Here is a 16,659-nt window from a genome sequence, read left to right on the forward strand (position 1 = left end):
TATGGCCAGCTCTGCTAAGTAAATAGGCCCCTGCATTTTGCACTGTTTGTAGCTTCAGAGTGGTTTTCAAGGCTAGCCCTATATAGAGCACAGTGTGTCCGTGGTAAAGGCTTGGATAACTGTGATGATGTGAATATCAGGGAGACCGTCACAAGTATCACACGCAGCGCAGATGAAAAAGATGCACTTCTGACTGTGAAGCCATGTGCAATTCCAGGTGCAACCTGGGTGTGATGTTGCACTCCATATGCTTTATGAAAATATGCTTGGAATGTGAATATGATGTAACTGGAATATGCTTTATGCAAAAAGTCTCTTGTAAGGTATCATTACAAAGCTTATAATCTACTGAGTGTGTTCATCCTATTTGTATGTATGAATTATTCTTGTATCTAGAACTAGAAATATGAAGTGAACACTGAGGTCCTATTGTAATGATGCAAAGTGTGGGCCATTAATGGTGGTTTAGAATCTTGATAGCTCCCATTGACTAGGACAATTGGTTGTAGATGGTTTAACTACCTGCAAGCCTTCTTGTGGACCTGTGGGCCAGCCTGTGGGTAATGAAGAATGAGGTCTTACAGTGACATGTGATCATGTCACATGATACTGGAATCGATCTTAAACCTGGTGCTTTTCCATTTAGAAGGTGGGCTGGAGACCCAGAGAGACACAGGATTCCCGCCTTGTGCCAAAGCTATAAAAGGGGGTGGAGCAGGACAAAGAGGCAACCAGTCATGAGAAATCCCATAGTTACCACCTGAGCTGGAACTAACAAGGATTGTACCAGGGGAAAGGATTGGGCCCAGACTAGGAAGGAGTCTAGTTTGTGAAAGAAGCTTATTGGAACATCTCTGAGGGGGAGATTTACCTGTATTCAGTTTCTTGCGTGTTTTGTTTTATTTTGCTTGGTAACTTACTTTGTTCTGTCTGTTATTATTTGGAACCACTTAAATTCTACTTTTTATACTCAATAAAATCACTTTTGTTTATTAATTAACCCAGAGAAAGTAATTAATACCTGGGGGAGCAAACAACTGTGCATATCTCTCTATCAGTGTTATAGAAGGTGGACAATTGGTGAGTTTACCCTGTAAAAGCTTTATACAGAGTAAAACAGATTTATTTGGGGTTTAGGCTCCCAGAAAGACTGACTACTGGGTGCTGGGAAAGTCCCTGTTAACTGAGAAGCCCCTGGGCTAAGTGAATCTTGGTTTCTGTGAACTGAAGGGGGTGTGGCCCAACCTCTTGGTCTGTGCTGGAGCCGACTGGTGTGTCTAGCTCAGCAGGACGGGAGTGGAGGGAAGCCTTCTCTGGTGGGAGGTTTGTTCTCCGTTGTATCCCAGCACACAGTTCTGAGGGAGTTTCTGTGACCCAACCCATCACACTGGGATCCAGAAAGGTCAGTTGAACAAGAGGAGCAGTGGGGTGGTGAGGACCGTAGCATGTAGATGTTGACTCCATGCTGACCTTGGTAGAGAGAAACAGTCTCTCTCTCTCTCTCTCTTTTTTTCTCTCTCTCTCTCTCTCTCTCTCTCTCTCTCTCTCTCTCTCTCTCTCTCTCTCTCTCTGAATAAACCATGATGGAAATTAAATGCAGAAACCTAACATGCTTATGGATTAAAACCAGGGCCGGCTCTGGCTTTTTTGCCGCCCAAGGCAAAAAAGCCTCCCGCCGCCCCCTGCCCGCCGCCCCCCAGTGGGGAGCGCGGCAGGGGAGGGCGCCAAGCCCGGCTGTGGCCCCGGTCTCCCTGGCTGGCCAGAGCGCCGGGAGGAGGGCGGAGAGCCCGGCCGGCCGGAGCGCCGGGGAAGGGCGGCAACCCGGCTGGGGCCCCACTCTCCCCGAGCGCCGCCTCCCTCCAGGTGCCACCCCAAGCACATGCTTGGTAGGCTGGTGCCTGGAGCCGGCCCTGATTAAAACACTAATATGTCAAGAAACGCTTAAGTGAAGGTTGTCATAGTAACACTAGATTTCCCATACTGCACATGTGTATCATTTTTGGTGTATGTACACTGTAACTGCATATTAACAGTATGTATGTGCAATGCAGATGAGATAATGTTACTGAGAAACCTTCACTTTTACATGTATTGCGTTGAGCATTACTGTGTGACCCTAATGTGACATTTAATGTCGTATATTGCATTCGTTTACTTCCTGACCCTGATGAGAAGTGTGTGTCTTTCAGAGTGACCTGGAAGATATGTCAGATCTAATTGAAATAAGAGAGGAGGTGGTTTCTCTAGTTGTCAGTGCCATGAAACAAGCTGAGGAATATGAAGACTCCTTTGAGAAATATTCCTATTTGTGGATGGATGATCACCACGAGTTTATGCAACGCTTCCTCACGTTTGGTCATGTGTTCACCCCAGAGGAGCTGGAGTCTCATGCAGAGGACTACTTACCACGCATCCCACCCACCCTAGAGCAGTTCCAGCAACAGGTCAGAGAACTCCCAAAGCAAAGGAGCTGTGGCTCGGTGCATGGCAGGTCTATGATACTAGCCTGGTACTATGAGGAGAACAGCAGCAATGCTGGTGCAGGGCCAGCCAGCCCCCTCATAGACCATCCTTCCCATGGCACCCAAGCTCTTTCCATCTTTTTTCAGGGGAGCAGAGGGACTGCTCCCACACACACCATTGAGGGAATCTCTCTATACCAGTGGTCCCCAAACTTTTCAGGGCCACGCCCCCCGCGGAACCAGGAATGGGGCTGGAACTCCTGCCGGGGAAGAGGGGATGCAGACAGGAGTAATGGGGCTGAGGCTGGGGGTGGGTCTGGGGCTGGGAGCAGGGCATAGGACTAGGTGCGGAGCCATGGTCTGGGGAAGGGTCTGGCGTGGGGCTGGGAGCTGGGGGCATAGCTAAGGGCCGGAGCAGAGCTGGGAGCAGAGCGGGGCTTGGGTGGCGCTCCCTCCCTATCCCCAGTGGGAGCTGGCCTGGTCCCCACCACACACCCCTGAATAGTTTGGGGACCTCTGCTCTATACCCATCTCACAGGGGCCCAGGACACAAGTTTCTTTTCCATCTTGCCATTGTATGGAGAACAACCATGCATCCACCAACCCTAATGCACTGATAGACATCTAGGGCCTGATTTCCCCCACTGTCCTGCCCCAGTCTCATTTATGCCTGTCCACAGTGGGTGTAACAGGGTCACCAAGTCAGAATAGAGAATCTGTATCCACTTTGCATAAGTGTAAATGGTGAGGCAAGGTGCACGACTGTGGAGAATCAGGCCCCTGAAATAGAGGGGGAGAGCGAGCAGCTGGTGCAAATCCATGTAGTTCCATTAAAGTAACATAGGCAATCTTCACTGACGTCAGTGGAGTGACGCTGACTTAGACCAACTGGGGATCTGGTCCATTGACTCTAATGGTGCAGGGCCGATTTACAGCAGCTGGAAGATCTGGCCCAGGATGGATAAAATGTTGGGTTTTTTACATTTAGACCTGTCCCTCAAGCACGTTTCAAAGCACAGCGCTGAGGGACTCGCTAGCTCAGCAGCCCTGTGCTACCTGGGAGTTCGGGTGGGAGAGCAGCCAGGAAGGCACCTGCATGGAGGGGTCTGGCTTTGGTAGCAGCTGCCCTGACAGCATTTTGCTCCAGCCTCCCTGAGAGCTGTTAATGCAGCATTACTGTGTGTCTAGGTGCCCCCGAACACAGGAAAATCTGGGGCTTCAATAGTTTAGAAATAGTTGTGCTCAAAGTTTTACTGTTAAAAATCTTGAATTACAAACAATGATTTTGTGAAGCCCCCAGACAAGAGCCCCACTGGCAGTTCTGAGCTTGCTCCATGCGTGTCATTTCTACGTGCATTTCAGATTGACTCCTACGAGAAGCTCTACGAGGAAGTGTCCAAGTTTGAGAACACCAAGGTGTTCAATGGCTGGCTGCAGAGCGACTGCCGTCCATTCAAACAAGCACTTCTAAATATTATCAAGCGCTGGAGCCTCATGTTTAAGCAGCATCTCATTGACCACGTCACTACCAGGTAAAACAAGAGCGTGGTTCTCCAAAGCAAATCTCGCCTGACACACACGGGATGGGAACTAGGGGTTAAGATTAACGTTGGAGGCAAGGATTTTGTAGCTGTGCCAATGGCTGTCGTACATGGAGACCAAGACTAAGGTCAGTTCTGGACTAGGAAAATGGGGTGTGTTTTAAACATAGTGGCCAAGAAATTCAAAGTAACGTGATATGAAATGATATCGCTTTGCACCCAGTGTAGACCAGAGTAGGTCATGTTTAACGAGGTGCTAGTGGGTCGTGCTCAGACCTGAAGGCCAGTGGAATGGCATCCATTTACACACACTGAGGATCTGAGACGCCAGTTTTTGTTCTCCTTGGAGAATTGCCCCCGGCATCCCCACTCCTGGGGCCCCTGGACTTGGAAAGGGTGTAGCCCCACTGGATGCTGCTCCCCTGGCCAGAGCCCCATGAGCCAGGGCTGTGGATCCATTTGGGCTGATATCTCAGGGAGCCACGGTGACTGTCAGAAGCAACCAGGCTTTGGATTTTTCTTGATCCTTTAACTGGCTGTTCAGAGAGGCTCCCACTGGCTTCTTTTCTTTTAGTCTCCAGGAGCTAGCAGCTTTCATGAAAGACGCAAATGCGGGCTTGACTAAACCTTTGAAAGAAGGAGATTATAATGGGCTGGTGGAGGTGATGGGACACTTGATGAGAGTCAAAGATAGACAGACAGCTACAGACCACATGTTTGAGCCCTTAAAGCAAACAATCGAACTGCTAAAGACTTATGGAGAAGAAATGCCGGAAGAAATTCATATGCAGCTGCATGTAGGTTATTTAATGTTGTTAGCTTAGCTTTGGGGTATTTTTAATAATGAAATCTGATGAATTTGCTTCTTTGTAGTAGGCTGAGATCCACTCACCTTTAATCATTTTTATTGCACACTCAGGTGCACAGAGGTTCTAACTCTTTATAGAAAATGACTGAAATCAATCACTGCATTACTAATGCCATCTGTTACTGTGCTGCAAAAATAAGTACCTGTTATAAAAGAGAGCAGGAAACATTTTCTCTGAGATGGTCACTCTTGACTTGTTACCAGAAGGACCATAGGAATGGCCTTGCTGGATCTTCCAAGGGTCTGTCTAGACCTCTCTGACAGTGGCTGGTACCACATGCTTCAGAGGGCATTACAGTATTCAGAGAGGGATCCCATTGGGTTAGACAAGGGCGTGTGAGGAGTCTGTCCTCTCTTCTATCAGACTTTTGACATGGTTTTTTGTTTTCAACATTGCTCCTCACTGAGAAGAGAGGCTCACTGAGCTGCCTGCAGTCACGCCCAAATCATTTTCCTGAATGATTTTAGTTAATTTAGAACCCACTGTCAAGCTGCCTGCAGTGACTCAGGAGTGTGAATTCCAACCTCAGGGCAGACTGTTGAGAACCAGGGCACAAATCCCCAAATTGGTGATGAGTTTATACTTCGATTTCACCAACCAATTATTAAATGTAAAATCCTCAAGCACCAGGAATCTGACGGTCCCCTGGGATAAACTCCAATCTGTCTCGCCACCAAGGTGAGCTTGCCTTGGTAATAGATGGTCCCTTACACCAAGAATCATTGCAATACTCAGGTTACTCCCAGAACCAAAGCACCAATCACTTTCCCAGGTCAACTGCACCTTTGATCTCATTCCACAGACAATGTTTGTAGCCAATCCTGTAATAAATTATATACAGATTTATTCAACAGGAAAAGGAAATAGAGTTATTTACAAAGTTAAAGCAGGTAAACATAGATACACAAATGAGTTACAATCTTAAGTTTCAAAAGTAATAGAAACTTCTATAATAAGCAAGTTCTAAGCTCTGGGGATCCCTTGTGTATGCCTAGAAACTTTGTCTCGCAGAGTCCAAGCAGCAGAGAGAGACAGTTTCTTCTGATTAAGGGTTTTTATTCCCCTCCTCCCATGTGCTCTGAGCTGTAAACTCAGCTGATTGGAGGAATCCACTTGCATGACTCATCTTCATGGGAGGTGGGGGAGCAGAGCACAACATCTTTTGTCCTCTTTAATGTTCCACAATAGTTTGGCTGCTGGTGAGCAGGACACAACACCTTTGGTTCCCGATCAGCATGTCACACTAGTTAATGTCTCTCTCCTGTGTGGTGATTTACATAGTTATCGAGTCTTACAACACCAATGCTCAAATATTCCCTTTCAATATGGGAGACTAATATTATAAGTGAGGCTATGTCTATGTCTACACTATTGCAGGATCGACGCTCTGGCGATTGATGCACCGGGACTCAATTTAGCGGGTCTAGTGAAGACCCACTAAATCGATGACCGAGTGCTCTCCAGTTGACCCCAGTACACCACCGGGAACAAGAGGAGTAAGGTAAGTCGACAGGAGAGTGTCTCCTGTTGACCCAGCGCGGTGTAGACACCGCAGTAAGTCGACCTAAGCTATGTCAACTCCAGCTACATTATTCACGTAGCTGGAGTTGCATAACTTAGGTTGACCTACCGCAGTAGTGTAGACATAGACTGAGATTATTGAATACTTGTGAACTGCTGCATGCATTCAAGTCTAAACACTAAACACACACTCATAATTCTAATCACTATTTTAACAATGCTAAACACAGATGTGCCAAGCTGATTCCATCTCTGTATTTGTCAGTGCTCCATTGAGACCTGGGAACCTTGGCATGAGCTGGCACCTGGTCTGCCAGTGTCACACAACCACTGTGTATGCAGAGTTTGAATAATTCCGTTCCACATGTTTGTCAACAGTAAGTTTGCTTTGCCCTTGTGCTGCCCATTCACCTAGCTTTGCCCAGTCCCTTTGACGTTCCTCCCAGGTTTGTGTTCTTTAGTCTCGACTAACCTAAATAATGTTATCTGCAAATGTTGCCCTGCCTGTTCGCTGCCCACATATTCTCCTTCGTAAGGAACTTCAGGATGTATTTGGGCTTATCTTTGCCAGACAAAGCATAAGCGTCTGTTACCTCTCTCGGGTGAAATGGGGTTTGGTGTTGATTCTACTTTTGCTTGCTGTAGGATCTGCCGGAGCAATGGAACAACACCAAGAAGTTATCTTTCCAGGTGAAACAGAATGTGGCTCCTCTGCAGGCCACCGAGGTCGCAATCCTTCGGAGGAAGTGTCAGCAGTTTGAGGTACTGTTACTGTGGGTGTTTCGCTGTAATGGGCTGAGTGGATTGGCCTCAGCTTCTCATCTAGGCTAGGATTCGGGTGATCCTACATTAACGCTGTGCAGACTTTTCGATTCAGATACCTGTCCCTGAGACTCTACGCACGTCACAAAGCTTAAAAGCTACAACCTCAACACAAGGCAGTAATGGAAATAACCACTAAGCAATCAGGCAATGAACTGCCCACATCTGAACCACCAGACTAGTCCTGGTCACCCCACATCAGCCAACAGAGTAACATCCCTCCCCATGTGCCAGGAGTGAATCCAGGCCTGTCCGAATGGGTGGGGAAGTGTTCCCCGGTCAAGGCCTCTTGTGGAGCGCCCCAGGCTACTAGCCCTGACCCTGCTGAATGCAAGAGGGCTGTAGTGCAGTATCCCCACCCTGATCACAACTGTGGAGTGCATAGGGAAGGAGATGGGCTTTGAAGGCAATACGGTCCCCAGCCATGCAGGGCTTTATAGGCTAATCCCTTCCTCTCCAGCAGGGAGCTGACAGGTGCCAGGGCAGATCCCAGAGCAGCAGTGTTACTGGCTCTTTGTCTGCAACTCTGCCCAACAAGCAAGCAGCCACGTCCTGCACTAAGTGGTTTCCCAGCGGTTTTAAAGTATTGCCCCATGAAGAGCATGTTGGACTCATCTGTCCTGGAGATGACAGCATGGCTTGGATGCCTGTAGCCAAAAGAAAACGCACACGCTTGGAAACCAGCATATATGGGAAACCAGTGCTCTTGGTCACACCAGATGCCTGGTCGTTCAAGCGTTGTGAGTCTGCTAGTAAACAGTGGATGCACTTCATTGTCCAGGACAGCAGCTGTAACCCAGCTCCAAACAAGCCGAATTGGCTCAGTCTGAAGTGGGCCTTGCCTCAGCCAGCTAGCCCTCCTCCACACCCGGGCCTCTAACTGCTGAATGTGCCTACCCCCGCCTGCGTGTGACACTCTCTGTTGCTGCTTCCTTGCAGATTAAACAACACGACTTCAGGGAGAAATTTCGAGAAGATGCTCCCTTTTCTTTTACTGACCCAGATCCATATCGGTCCTTAAACACGGTAATTGGCTGAGATGGGAGGGCGTTTGGGGCAGATCCTCTCTCCACCTGCCTTGCATGGGCTGTGGCTGCCGCAGAACGGACACAATTCTCTTGCACAGCTGGCCAGCACGGTTCCAGCAGTCTGCGCCGCTCCTCTGCTCTGATTAGAGTTTGTGACCGAGGCCCAGGGAAGGGGAGGGGCTTGGCTGCGGAGATCCACCCCTAGTGCATTCCTGCATAAGGGAGATGTTTCCTGAGCACTGGCTACTCCACCAGGGGCTGGACTTGATGACTTCTCAAGGTCCCTTCCAGTCCTACCTTTCTGTGAGTCTGGCCTACATGTGCAGGATGAGGGTTCCTCTCTCTTAGACTCCCCACCCTACAGGCTTGGGGCATGCACAGAGACAGCACTTGGCCCTTTATGTATGTTGTGGCCAGTGAGTTATTCTATAAAGTGGATATGTTCCATTTCTCTTAACGCACAGTGAGGCCACACCAGCACCTCGCTGCCAGCTCAGTCCTTTTCTTTTCCTGGTTCTAGCAACAAAAGAGTATCACTGCCATGGAGAGTGAAATGGAAGCCCTGTCCAAATCTGCTGGGTTGTTTGAGGTGTCAGTCCCAGATTATAAACAACTCAAAGCATGCCATAAAGAAGTACGTTTACTCAAAGAGCTCTGGGATATGATTGTCTTGGTAAGTGTTTGACTTTGGAATGTATCTGAAGTGCTGAGACATTGCTACTTGCCAGGCTAATCAGGATCACTTTACTGTTCCCCTTAAGAGACTGTCTTTATCTTTGTGTTTGCAGTGCCTAGCACGCTGGGCCGTGACCCCTGTCGGGGATGCTATGCACTACCCTCAGAGAAACAATGCATATTAATAATAACGGCACCTGCCTGATGATCTCACCTGCTCAGGGGAGATTGCTCACTGTTTCAGACAAGAGAATGTGTTTGCAGGAAGCTCAGAATAAGGGAAAGAAATTCTTTGCTGGCTTTTTAAACTGAACCCCCTGGACTTGTGACCTGCAAACAGAAAGCCAGAGATGTCTTAACAGGCTGGGGCTGGCACTCAGAATACTGAAGTTGCTATTTTTTAAATGACTGTGTGTGAAAAGCAAACGTTCTGTGTGCTAGTGTGGTTAAAAATCACAATGGCTATAGGTGGCAACATCCCCTTTCCAAGGCCCCATGTGGGGCTAGCTGTTGGCAGTTTCATGGCCGGGCAGAATGACCAGAAAGGGAAAGTTTGCCGGAGGCTCTTGTTTGAGCACAAATTACTCTCAACCAGCAGAGGTTTTATTGTGGGAATACTGTTGTAATCCGGAGTGGCACCAACCTGGCAGGAGTCTCCAGCAAGATAGTACAAGCAGCAAATTCAAAATATCTGTAACACTGCTGGCAGCGGGGATTAAACCTGGGACCTCTTGAGCTTAATACGTGAGCTGAAAGACAGATGTGACTTAGCCAGCTCTGTAGCTGGCTCCTCAGTCTCTAGCTAGCCTAGCCATCATGGGGGGTCGGGGAGACAGAGTTCCACACTGAGCACCATGAGTTACAGACACAAAACCAAACTACAGACCACAGCGGGGCGCTCCTGTAGTTCCCCAGACAATTGTGTTGTTGGAAGATGAAAATGAAGAAGCCCTGTTAACCAGGTTTCTCAGCAGTCTAGTGGAGAGGTAGTAGGCCATCTGCCAGTCATGTCACAACAGACTGTACCACTCAGCCCTTGCAACAAGGAGAAACGTCGGGGACCATGAATGTGTGCTCTGCAGTGCTGTGTTGGCGTGAAAGCAACATTAAAATCTTTTGGAAACAGGAGTAAGAATTGTGAAAGTGGAACAATAATACACTTAGGATGAATAAGTGATAGAAAATATTGATCTGCATGTTTGTTAACAGTATGGCATGTGGAACTGCTTTCCCAATTCAGGTTAATGCAAGCATCGATGACTGGAAGACCACCAAATGGAAAGAGATTAATGTGGAGCAGATGGATATTGATTCTAAAAAGTTTGCTAAAGATGTGAGAAGTCTGGATAAAGAAATGAGGCCCTGGGATGCATTCATAGGATTGGATAACACAGTGAAAAACATGATAACCTCCCTCCGAGCTGTGAGTGACCTTCAGAATCCTGCTATTAGAGAACGTCATTGGCATGAGCTCATGCAAGCGACCAAGGTAAGCTGAGCAGGTTTCAAAAATGTATTGACAAGTAAATGCCATCATTCCCCAATCCCGGGAAGGGGGAACAGTTTCAAAAGAATCTAAATGACATAGGTGCCTAAGTCCCACTTTCGAAAGTAACTTTAGTCATGAAGTGCCTCCTTCTCTTTTGAAAATGCAACTTCGGCTCCTAGGTAACATTTTCAAAAGCATCTAAATTACTTCAGGCCTTTAATATCATTCCTTTCATACTGAAATGATCTGTCACATGATTTACTATTGCTGGATGGCCACTTCTAGCAAGTATCCAAACATATCAAACCTGGACACTCATCAAAATATAGAATAAACAAAAATTAAACAAAGCATGATGATTGTATCTACTGAACTGTGAATCACTGTAGAGAATTTTGACTGTGTCAAAAGCCTTATTAAAAATCAAGATATATCACATCTACATCTTTCCCCCTAGCCATTAGGCCAGTAACCCTGTCAAAGAAAGAAATTTGGTTGGTTTGGCATGATTTGTCCTTGGCAAATCCATGTTGGCTATTACTTATATTACTTATTATCCACCAAGTGCTTACAAACTGATTGTTTAATAATTTGTTCCAGTATCTTTCTAGGTATTTGAGTTAGATTGACTGGTCTATAGTTTCCCAGGTCCTCTTTGATTCCCTTTGTAAAGATAGGTGCTTTGTTTGCCCTTCTCCAGTCCTCTGGGACCTCATCCATCCTCCAGGAGTTCTCAAGACTAATCACTAATAGTTCCAAAATTTAGTTCCTGAAGTACACTAAGGTGAATTTCATCAGGCCCTGCCAATTTGAATACATCTAACTTATCTAAATATTCTTTAAGCTGTTTTTTCCATATTTTGGCTTGTGTTCCTTCTCCCTTATTAATATTAATTGAGATACATATCTCATCACCATTAACATTTTTAGTGAAAATAGAAGCAAAATAGGCATTAAACACTGAGGGACCCGCCGCCGAATTGCCACCGAAGACCAGGACCCCTTTCCATTGGCCGCCCCAAGCACCTTCTTTCTGCGCTGGTGCCTGGAGCCGGCCCTGTGTGTGTGTGTGTGTGTGTGTGTGTATGTGTGTGTGTGAGAGAGAGAGAGAGAGAAAGAGAGAAATTAATCTTAACAAGCTAATGAACTGCAGAAATAATGTTTACCGGGTGACTGTCCATAAGTATTGGTTTGAAATCTTAGAGACAAAGACAGCCTTACGTATTGTGTGAGACAGCTAGTGTGGGAGAAAATATTAGATGTGTCACTCGTGAAGAGTATTGCTGACTATGTCCATTCTGTACCAGGTGAACTTTATAATGTCAGACAAGACAACCCTCGCCGACTTGCTGCAGCTGAATCTACACAATTTTGAGGATGAAGTTCGCAGTATCGTAGACAAGGCTGTGAAAGAGTCAGGAATGGAGAAGGTACCGTCTGTGCCTCCGTTCAATTTCTGCCACATCATTCCTAAAAACAGCCTTTCACTCGGATGTAGCACAGTCAGAAGCTATAACTTTCAGTTTTTCACTCTTATGAAAAGGCTGAAGGTTAATGCATAGAGTCTCACCCTTCCATGAAGTGCGTCTGTGCTGAGACACACATTTTAAGTTCTAGGACTTTTCTTTCCTGAAATGTTGTTTATTTTTTGTACATTTTGAAAGCTTTTGTGTTCAGAGCATTTCTGGATATCTTTTTATTCAAAGGTATTGAAAGCCCTGGATAGTACATGGTCAACCATGCAGTTTGAACATGAACCCCATGCTAGAACTGGTACCATGCTGCTCAAATCTGATGAATTACTCGTAGAGACCTTGGAGGATAACCAAGTGCAACTTCAAAACCTGATGACTTCCAAGTATCTAGCTCACTTTCTTCAGGAGGTGTCAGGCTGGCAACAGAAATTATCTACTGCTGACTCTGTTATTAGTATCTGGTTTGAAGTGCAGAGAACTTGGAGCCATCTGGAGAGCATCTTCATTGGTTCTGAAGACATCCGGAATCAGTTGCCAGAAGATTCTAAACGTTTTGATTCTATCGATAGAGATTTTAAAGTGAGCAAGTCTGTGTCACCCCTCCCCCACAACAATTCTAGCCTGAAGGATGAATTTAAATTTAATGTGTCACAGATCATCTTTTCTTCTTGCAGGAATTAATGGCTGAAGCAGTAAAAACCCCTAATGTAGTTGAAGCAACAAATAAACCAGGCCTTTATGAGAAGTTAGAGGCCTTACAGAAAAGGTTAGGATGATGCCATATTTTGGGAGAAACATTTGGTCAATTTTAAAAACATCCAGATAAATTCGAGCTGCTGGGAGTGAATGCTTTTCTGGATTGGTAATGGGGACTAACAGCCTCACTCCCCTAGATCACTAGGCCAAATTTACCCCAGATCAGTAGTGACTCTAAGTTTTAGTCTAATAGCCATTCAGTAGTTTGTGAAATCAGAGACTAGACTCAGTCCAGTTCCTGTGTTGGACACGTGTCCAATTCAAAAAGCAACCACCACAAATGGCCAGATTGTTGGGATCTCAGTAAAGAGGCTAATGATGAAATGGTCATTAAGGCTGAATTATACTAGCTATATTTTCAAAGTGCTGATTCTATTGCTGCCCTCTGACCCTTAGGCTCCGTAGAGAAGGTTTGAGGCATATTGGTGAAGTCAGATGGGCAAATTGCCACTGCCTGTTCTAAGGCTAAATGAAGGTTTTTGCTCCACTGCAGTCAACAAAGCATGATCCCATCACCACCTTTACTTTGCAAAGAATAAAATTACTGCCCCTTTTCCCTTTCTTTGTGTTAGCTTGGCACTTTGTGAAAAGGCTTTGGCTGAATATCTAGAGACAAAAAGGTTGGCTTTTCCCAGGTTCTACTTTGTTTCATCTGCAGACCTGCTGGATATTTTATCAAATGGAAATGACCCTGTTGAGGTAGGATTTAAATTTAATGGATAGTCCTTTGTTTCTTACATGAAATCTTTAGAATGTAATTATAATGTCTTTAATCTGAAAGGATTAAAAACGCTGAACCAAATTTATAACTAGGCTTGGAAGGAGTAGATTTTTTATTGGTAAATGTTGGTAAACATCAATTTCACTGCACGCATACACCCAACTAAAAATATTTCCATCAATAAAATTGAAATTTACAGAGAGGCAAAGTAAGAAAAATTCTGCGTGAGAACTTATTAGAGATTGATTTAAGGATATTGACTTTGTATATTTTGACGCATGATGTTGACAGTTTGTGTCTTAATGGTTGTAAAACTTTAACTTTTTGAATCTGTGTCTACTGTCTTTAAATAATTATTGTCTGAAGCCCCCAATAGTTTCCTGTAGCTGTGAAAATTTAAATTGACAAAAATAGAAAAAAATGCTTTAAAATCAATATCCATATTATCCATCAAAATGTATTTAAAAAATCAAATTCTGCCAAGCCTGGCTATAACAGTGTGTCAGAGATGCAAGATTATGAAGAAAAGTATGAAAAGTTAGTCAAAACTGTAAAATATTTCTGTGCACTGACTTATCCTGATTTATCCTTGTGTTGCTTTACTCTAAGGTATGCCGCCACTTGTCTAAACTGTTTGATAGCATGGCCAAGCTGAAGTTCAAAATGGATCCAGACAACAAGCCTTTGAAGATTGGCTTGGGAATGTACAGTAAGGAGGATGAGTATGTGGATTTTGATAAGGAATGTGACTGTTCTGGGCAGGTTAGTGGAGTTATTTAAAATTGCATTTTAAACATGCAGGTTGAATTGCACTAATACAAGAATAAAGTGGTTTATGTGTCTAAGCCTGAATTCTCCTTGCTGCTATCAGCTGGGACCTTAACTAGTCAATCAACTGGGAGTCTATTTCCTCTGTCTTTTGTTCATCTGAGTAAAACCATGCTTCATCAGTTAGACTTGAAAACATCCCATTTGAGGCAATCCACATAGCCTCTTTCGCGGAATATCTCAAAGTCAAGGGAAAAGCCCCCTGAAAACACACACACACACACACACACACACACAAGTTCCATTGTCTTTGAGATGGCAGCCTAGGGAGGGAATTCTAAAAACACCTGGGGAAAGGCAGCGGCAGTGGGGGAGCTAATTGTCACCTATATGCACTCCAGAAACCTGCAGCAAGAGACAGGGTAGAAGAGCCTAAGTTGTCTGCCCCTGTTTTGTTTCCTCCAAAGCATCACAGACAGAGGCCTCTCTGCAGGGAAGTGCTTCAGAGGAATGCTGGATGCAGGCTGGGGGGTGGGCCACATCTTTGTCCCTTCCCCAGCAGTGGCCTGTGAGCACAGTGCCACAGACAGCCTATTCCAGATAGGAATAGGTCTTGGACAGGTCTTGGACGGAACTGTGTCCATATAGCCCAGCACTTGTTTGGGGGCCCGTTATTCTAGGTGCCAACCAGAATCTGACCCCCAAGAGTTTAAAAGCAGCCCTGATTTCCTGTACAGAAAGTCATGTGACTGATAGATGCCAGGATCTTGGTAAGGTACATCCTGTTAAGAGAACAACTGCAGTTAAACACCATAGCCCACAGTAAGATTTACAAGTCTACGTCAGCTGCCGTCAATTTAAAAACAGACAAACAAAATAGGCAAGTAATGCTGAACTATACTAGCAAGGACACTTATTAGAATGGGGCTTTGTACCTAGGTTGAGGTTTGGTTAAATCGAGTGCTCGAGAGAATGTGCTCCACACTACGCCATGAAATTCCTGAGGCTGTAGTGACTTATGAAGAAAAGCCACGAGAACAATGGTTATTTGATTACCCAGCGCAGGTATGGAACTAGTCATGTGAGTAGAACATGGGGTTTATTTGATGTATTCAACATGTGCAACACACATACAATAAATGGAATGTCACTGTATGTGCCATAGATACTGTGTTTAACCCTGAACTCTGGAGTATCGCTTTTCTTAGCTGGATATTGAGTTGTGACAGGGGAGGTGGGCTGGTTTCCGTCCAGGGACCATGTTTGAGATCAATTCAAGTTACAGGGAAACTGGAATTATTGAGTAGTGTTGAACAATTAAAGTGTTGTGGTCCCTTTTGAAATTTTGGCTTAGACTGAGACTAGCAAATGATTAAGGGTGAAATCTTGGCTCTGTTGAAATTCCCACTGGCCTTGTTGGGGCCAGAATTTCAGCCCTAGTGTTTAACACAGAAGCAAGGAAATGCAGCCAATACCCCAGGAGCTGGGGAGAACAGTTCTGAACAGGTTTAGAGGGCAAGGCGTGGGACGTGTCAGTAGTTTGTCTGTCTGGGGCTTCGTGCCCTACTAGCAAGGGAGGTAGAGTGACGCCACTGTGAGCAATGGAAAGAAATTTGTGCAGAATTTTCCTGGTGGGAATGAGCTAAGGGAAGCCTAGCAGGCTCACAGAGAAGCCAAGGGAGCTGAGGATTTTCTGATTTCTTAAAAGGTTTGAGTGTGCCTGGGCTGGGCTTAGGTCTAGCTTTGGACCATTTTATCTTTGATTTTGATTTTTCTAGTAAACTTTGTTTTATTTGAGACAATTGGGTCCTCTTCTGTCTGCAGTGGGAGCAGGCAGAGCTGTCCTGGAAAAAGTAAATGAATCTTGGCCTCTGAGGAGAGGCAGTGGGGGTCTGGAAAAGACCCACTGCTAGGCTTCTTGGGCAGAGGTGTGGCACAGGGACCCTTCCCTGAAGTGCCTGTCTGAGCGCTGGCCAGGCCGATGCCCAGAGCATGGGAAAGACCAAAGACCACAGGCCAGAGCTGGGGCTGAGGGGCACAGGTAACAGCATTGTCATTGAACATGAAATATTCTGCCACCACCTAGTCTGTGACCCTTTTTCTATGCGGTTTATGGTAGATTGCGTTAACCTGCACTCAGATCTGGTGGACAACAGAGGTCGGCATTGCGTTCTCAAGACTGGAGGAAGGTTATGAAAATGCAATTAAAGATTACAACAAAAAGCAGGTGTGTAGCCAGATATTTATGATTGCACCTGTACTGCAGCAAACTCTGTGCAGTTTCCTTAGAATAGCTTTTATTTGGCAGGAAAACTAGGCAAAATATTACATCACTTTCCTGTGTCAATCCATTCTTTTCTTTCTTAGATTAATCAGTTAAACACGCTAATTACACTACTCATTGGGAACTTAACCTCAGGAGACAGAATGAAGATCATGACAATCTGTACCATAGATGTACATGCCAGAGATGTCGTGGCAAAAATGATCCTTGCTAAGGTATAAGTTGCAGGCTACGTTTTCATTGCTTTG

General features: G+C 45.5%; 1 protein-coding gene across 1 annotated transcript in view; it reads left to right on the forward strand.

Moving 5' to 3' along the window:
• The window catches only part of DNAH17 (dynein axonemal heavy chain 17), an 80,786-nt gene that overhangs the window by 13,757 nt on the left and 50,370 nt on the right, over positions 1–16,659 (forward strand). Inside the window, exons 19-33 of the mRNA XM_042840919.2 lie at positions 2,190–2,444; positions 3,825–3,994; positions 4,578–4,800; positions 7,039–7,155; positions 8,155–8,241; positions 8,764–8,916; positions 10,159–10,407; positions 11,715–11,837; positions 12,114–12,461; positions 12,557–12,648; positions 13,211–13,337; positions 13,969–14,121; positions 15,067–15,192; positions 16,247–16,354; positions 16,495–16,626. Of these exons, the coding sequence (XP_042696853.2) occupies positions 2,190–2,444; positions 3,825–3,994; positions 4,578–4,800; positions 7,039–7,155; positions 8,155–8,241; positions 8,764–8,916; positions 10,159–10,407; positions 11,715–11,837; positions 12,114–12,461; positions 12,557–12,648; positions 13,211–13,337; positions 13,969–14,121; positions 15,067–15,192; positions 16,247–16,354; positions 16,495–16,626 (2,463 nt within the window). The remainder of the gene's footprint in view (positions 1–2,189; positions 2,445–3,824; positions 3,995–4,577; positions 4,801–7,038; positions 7,156–8,154; positions 8,242–8,763; positions 8,917–10,158; positions 10,408–11,714; positions 11,838–12,113; positions 12,462–12,556; positions 12,649–13,210; positions 13,338–13,968; positions 14,122–15,066; positions 15,193–16,246; positions 16,355–16,494; positions 16,627–16,659) is intronic.

This window comes from Chrysemys picta, chromosome 12 (genome assembly GCF_011386835.1).
Source record: "Chrysemys picta bellii isolate R12L10 chromosome 12, ASM1138683v2, whole genome shotgun sequence".
NCBI lineage: Eukaryota > Metazoa > Chordata > Testudines > Emydidae > Chrysemys > Chrysemys picta.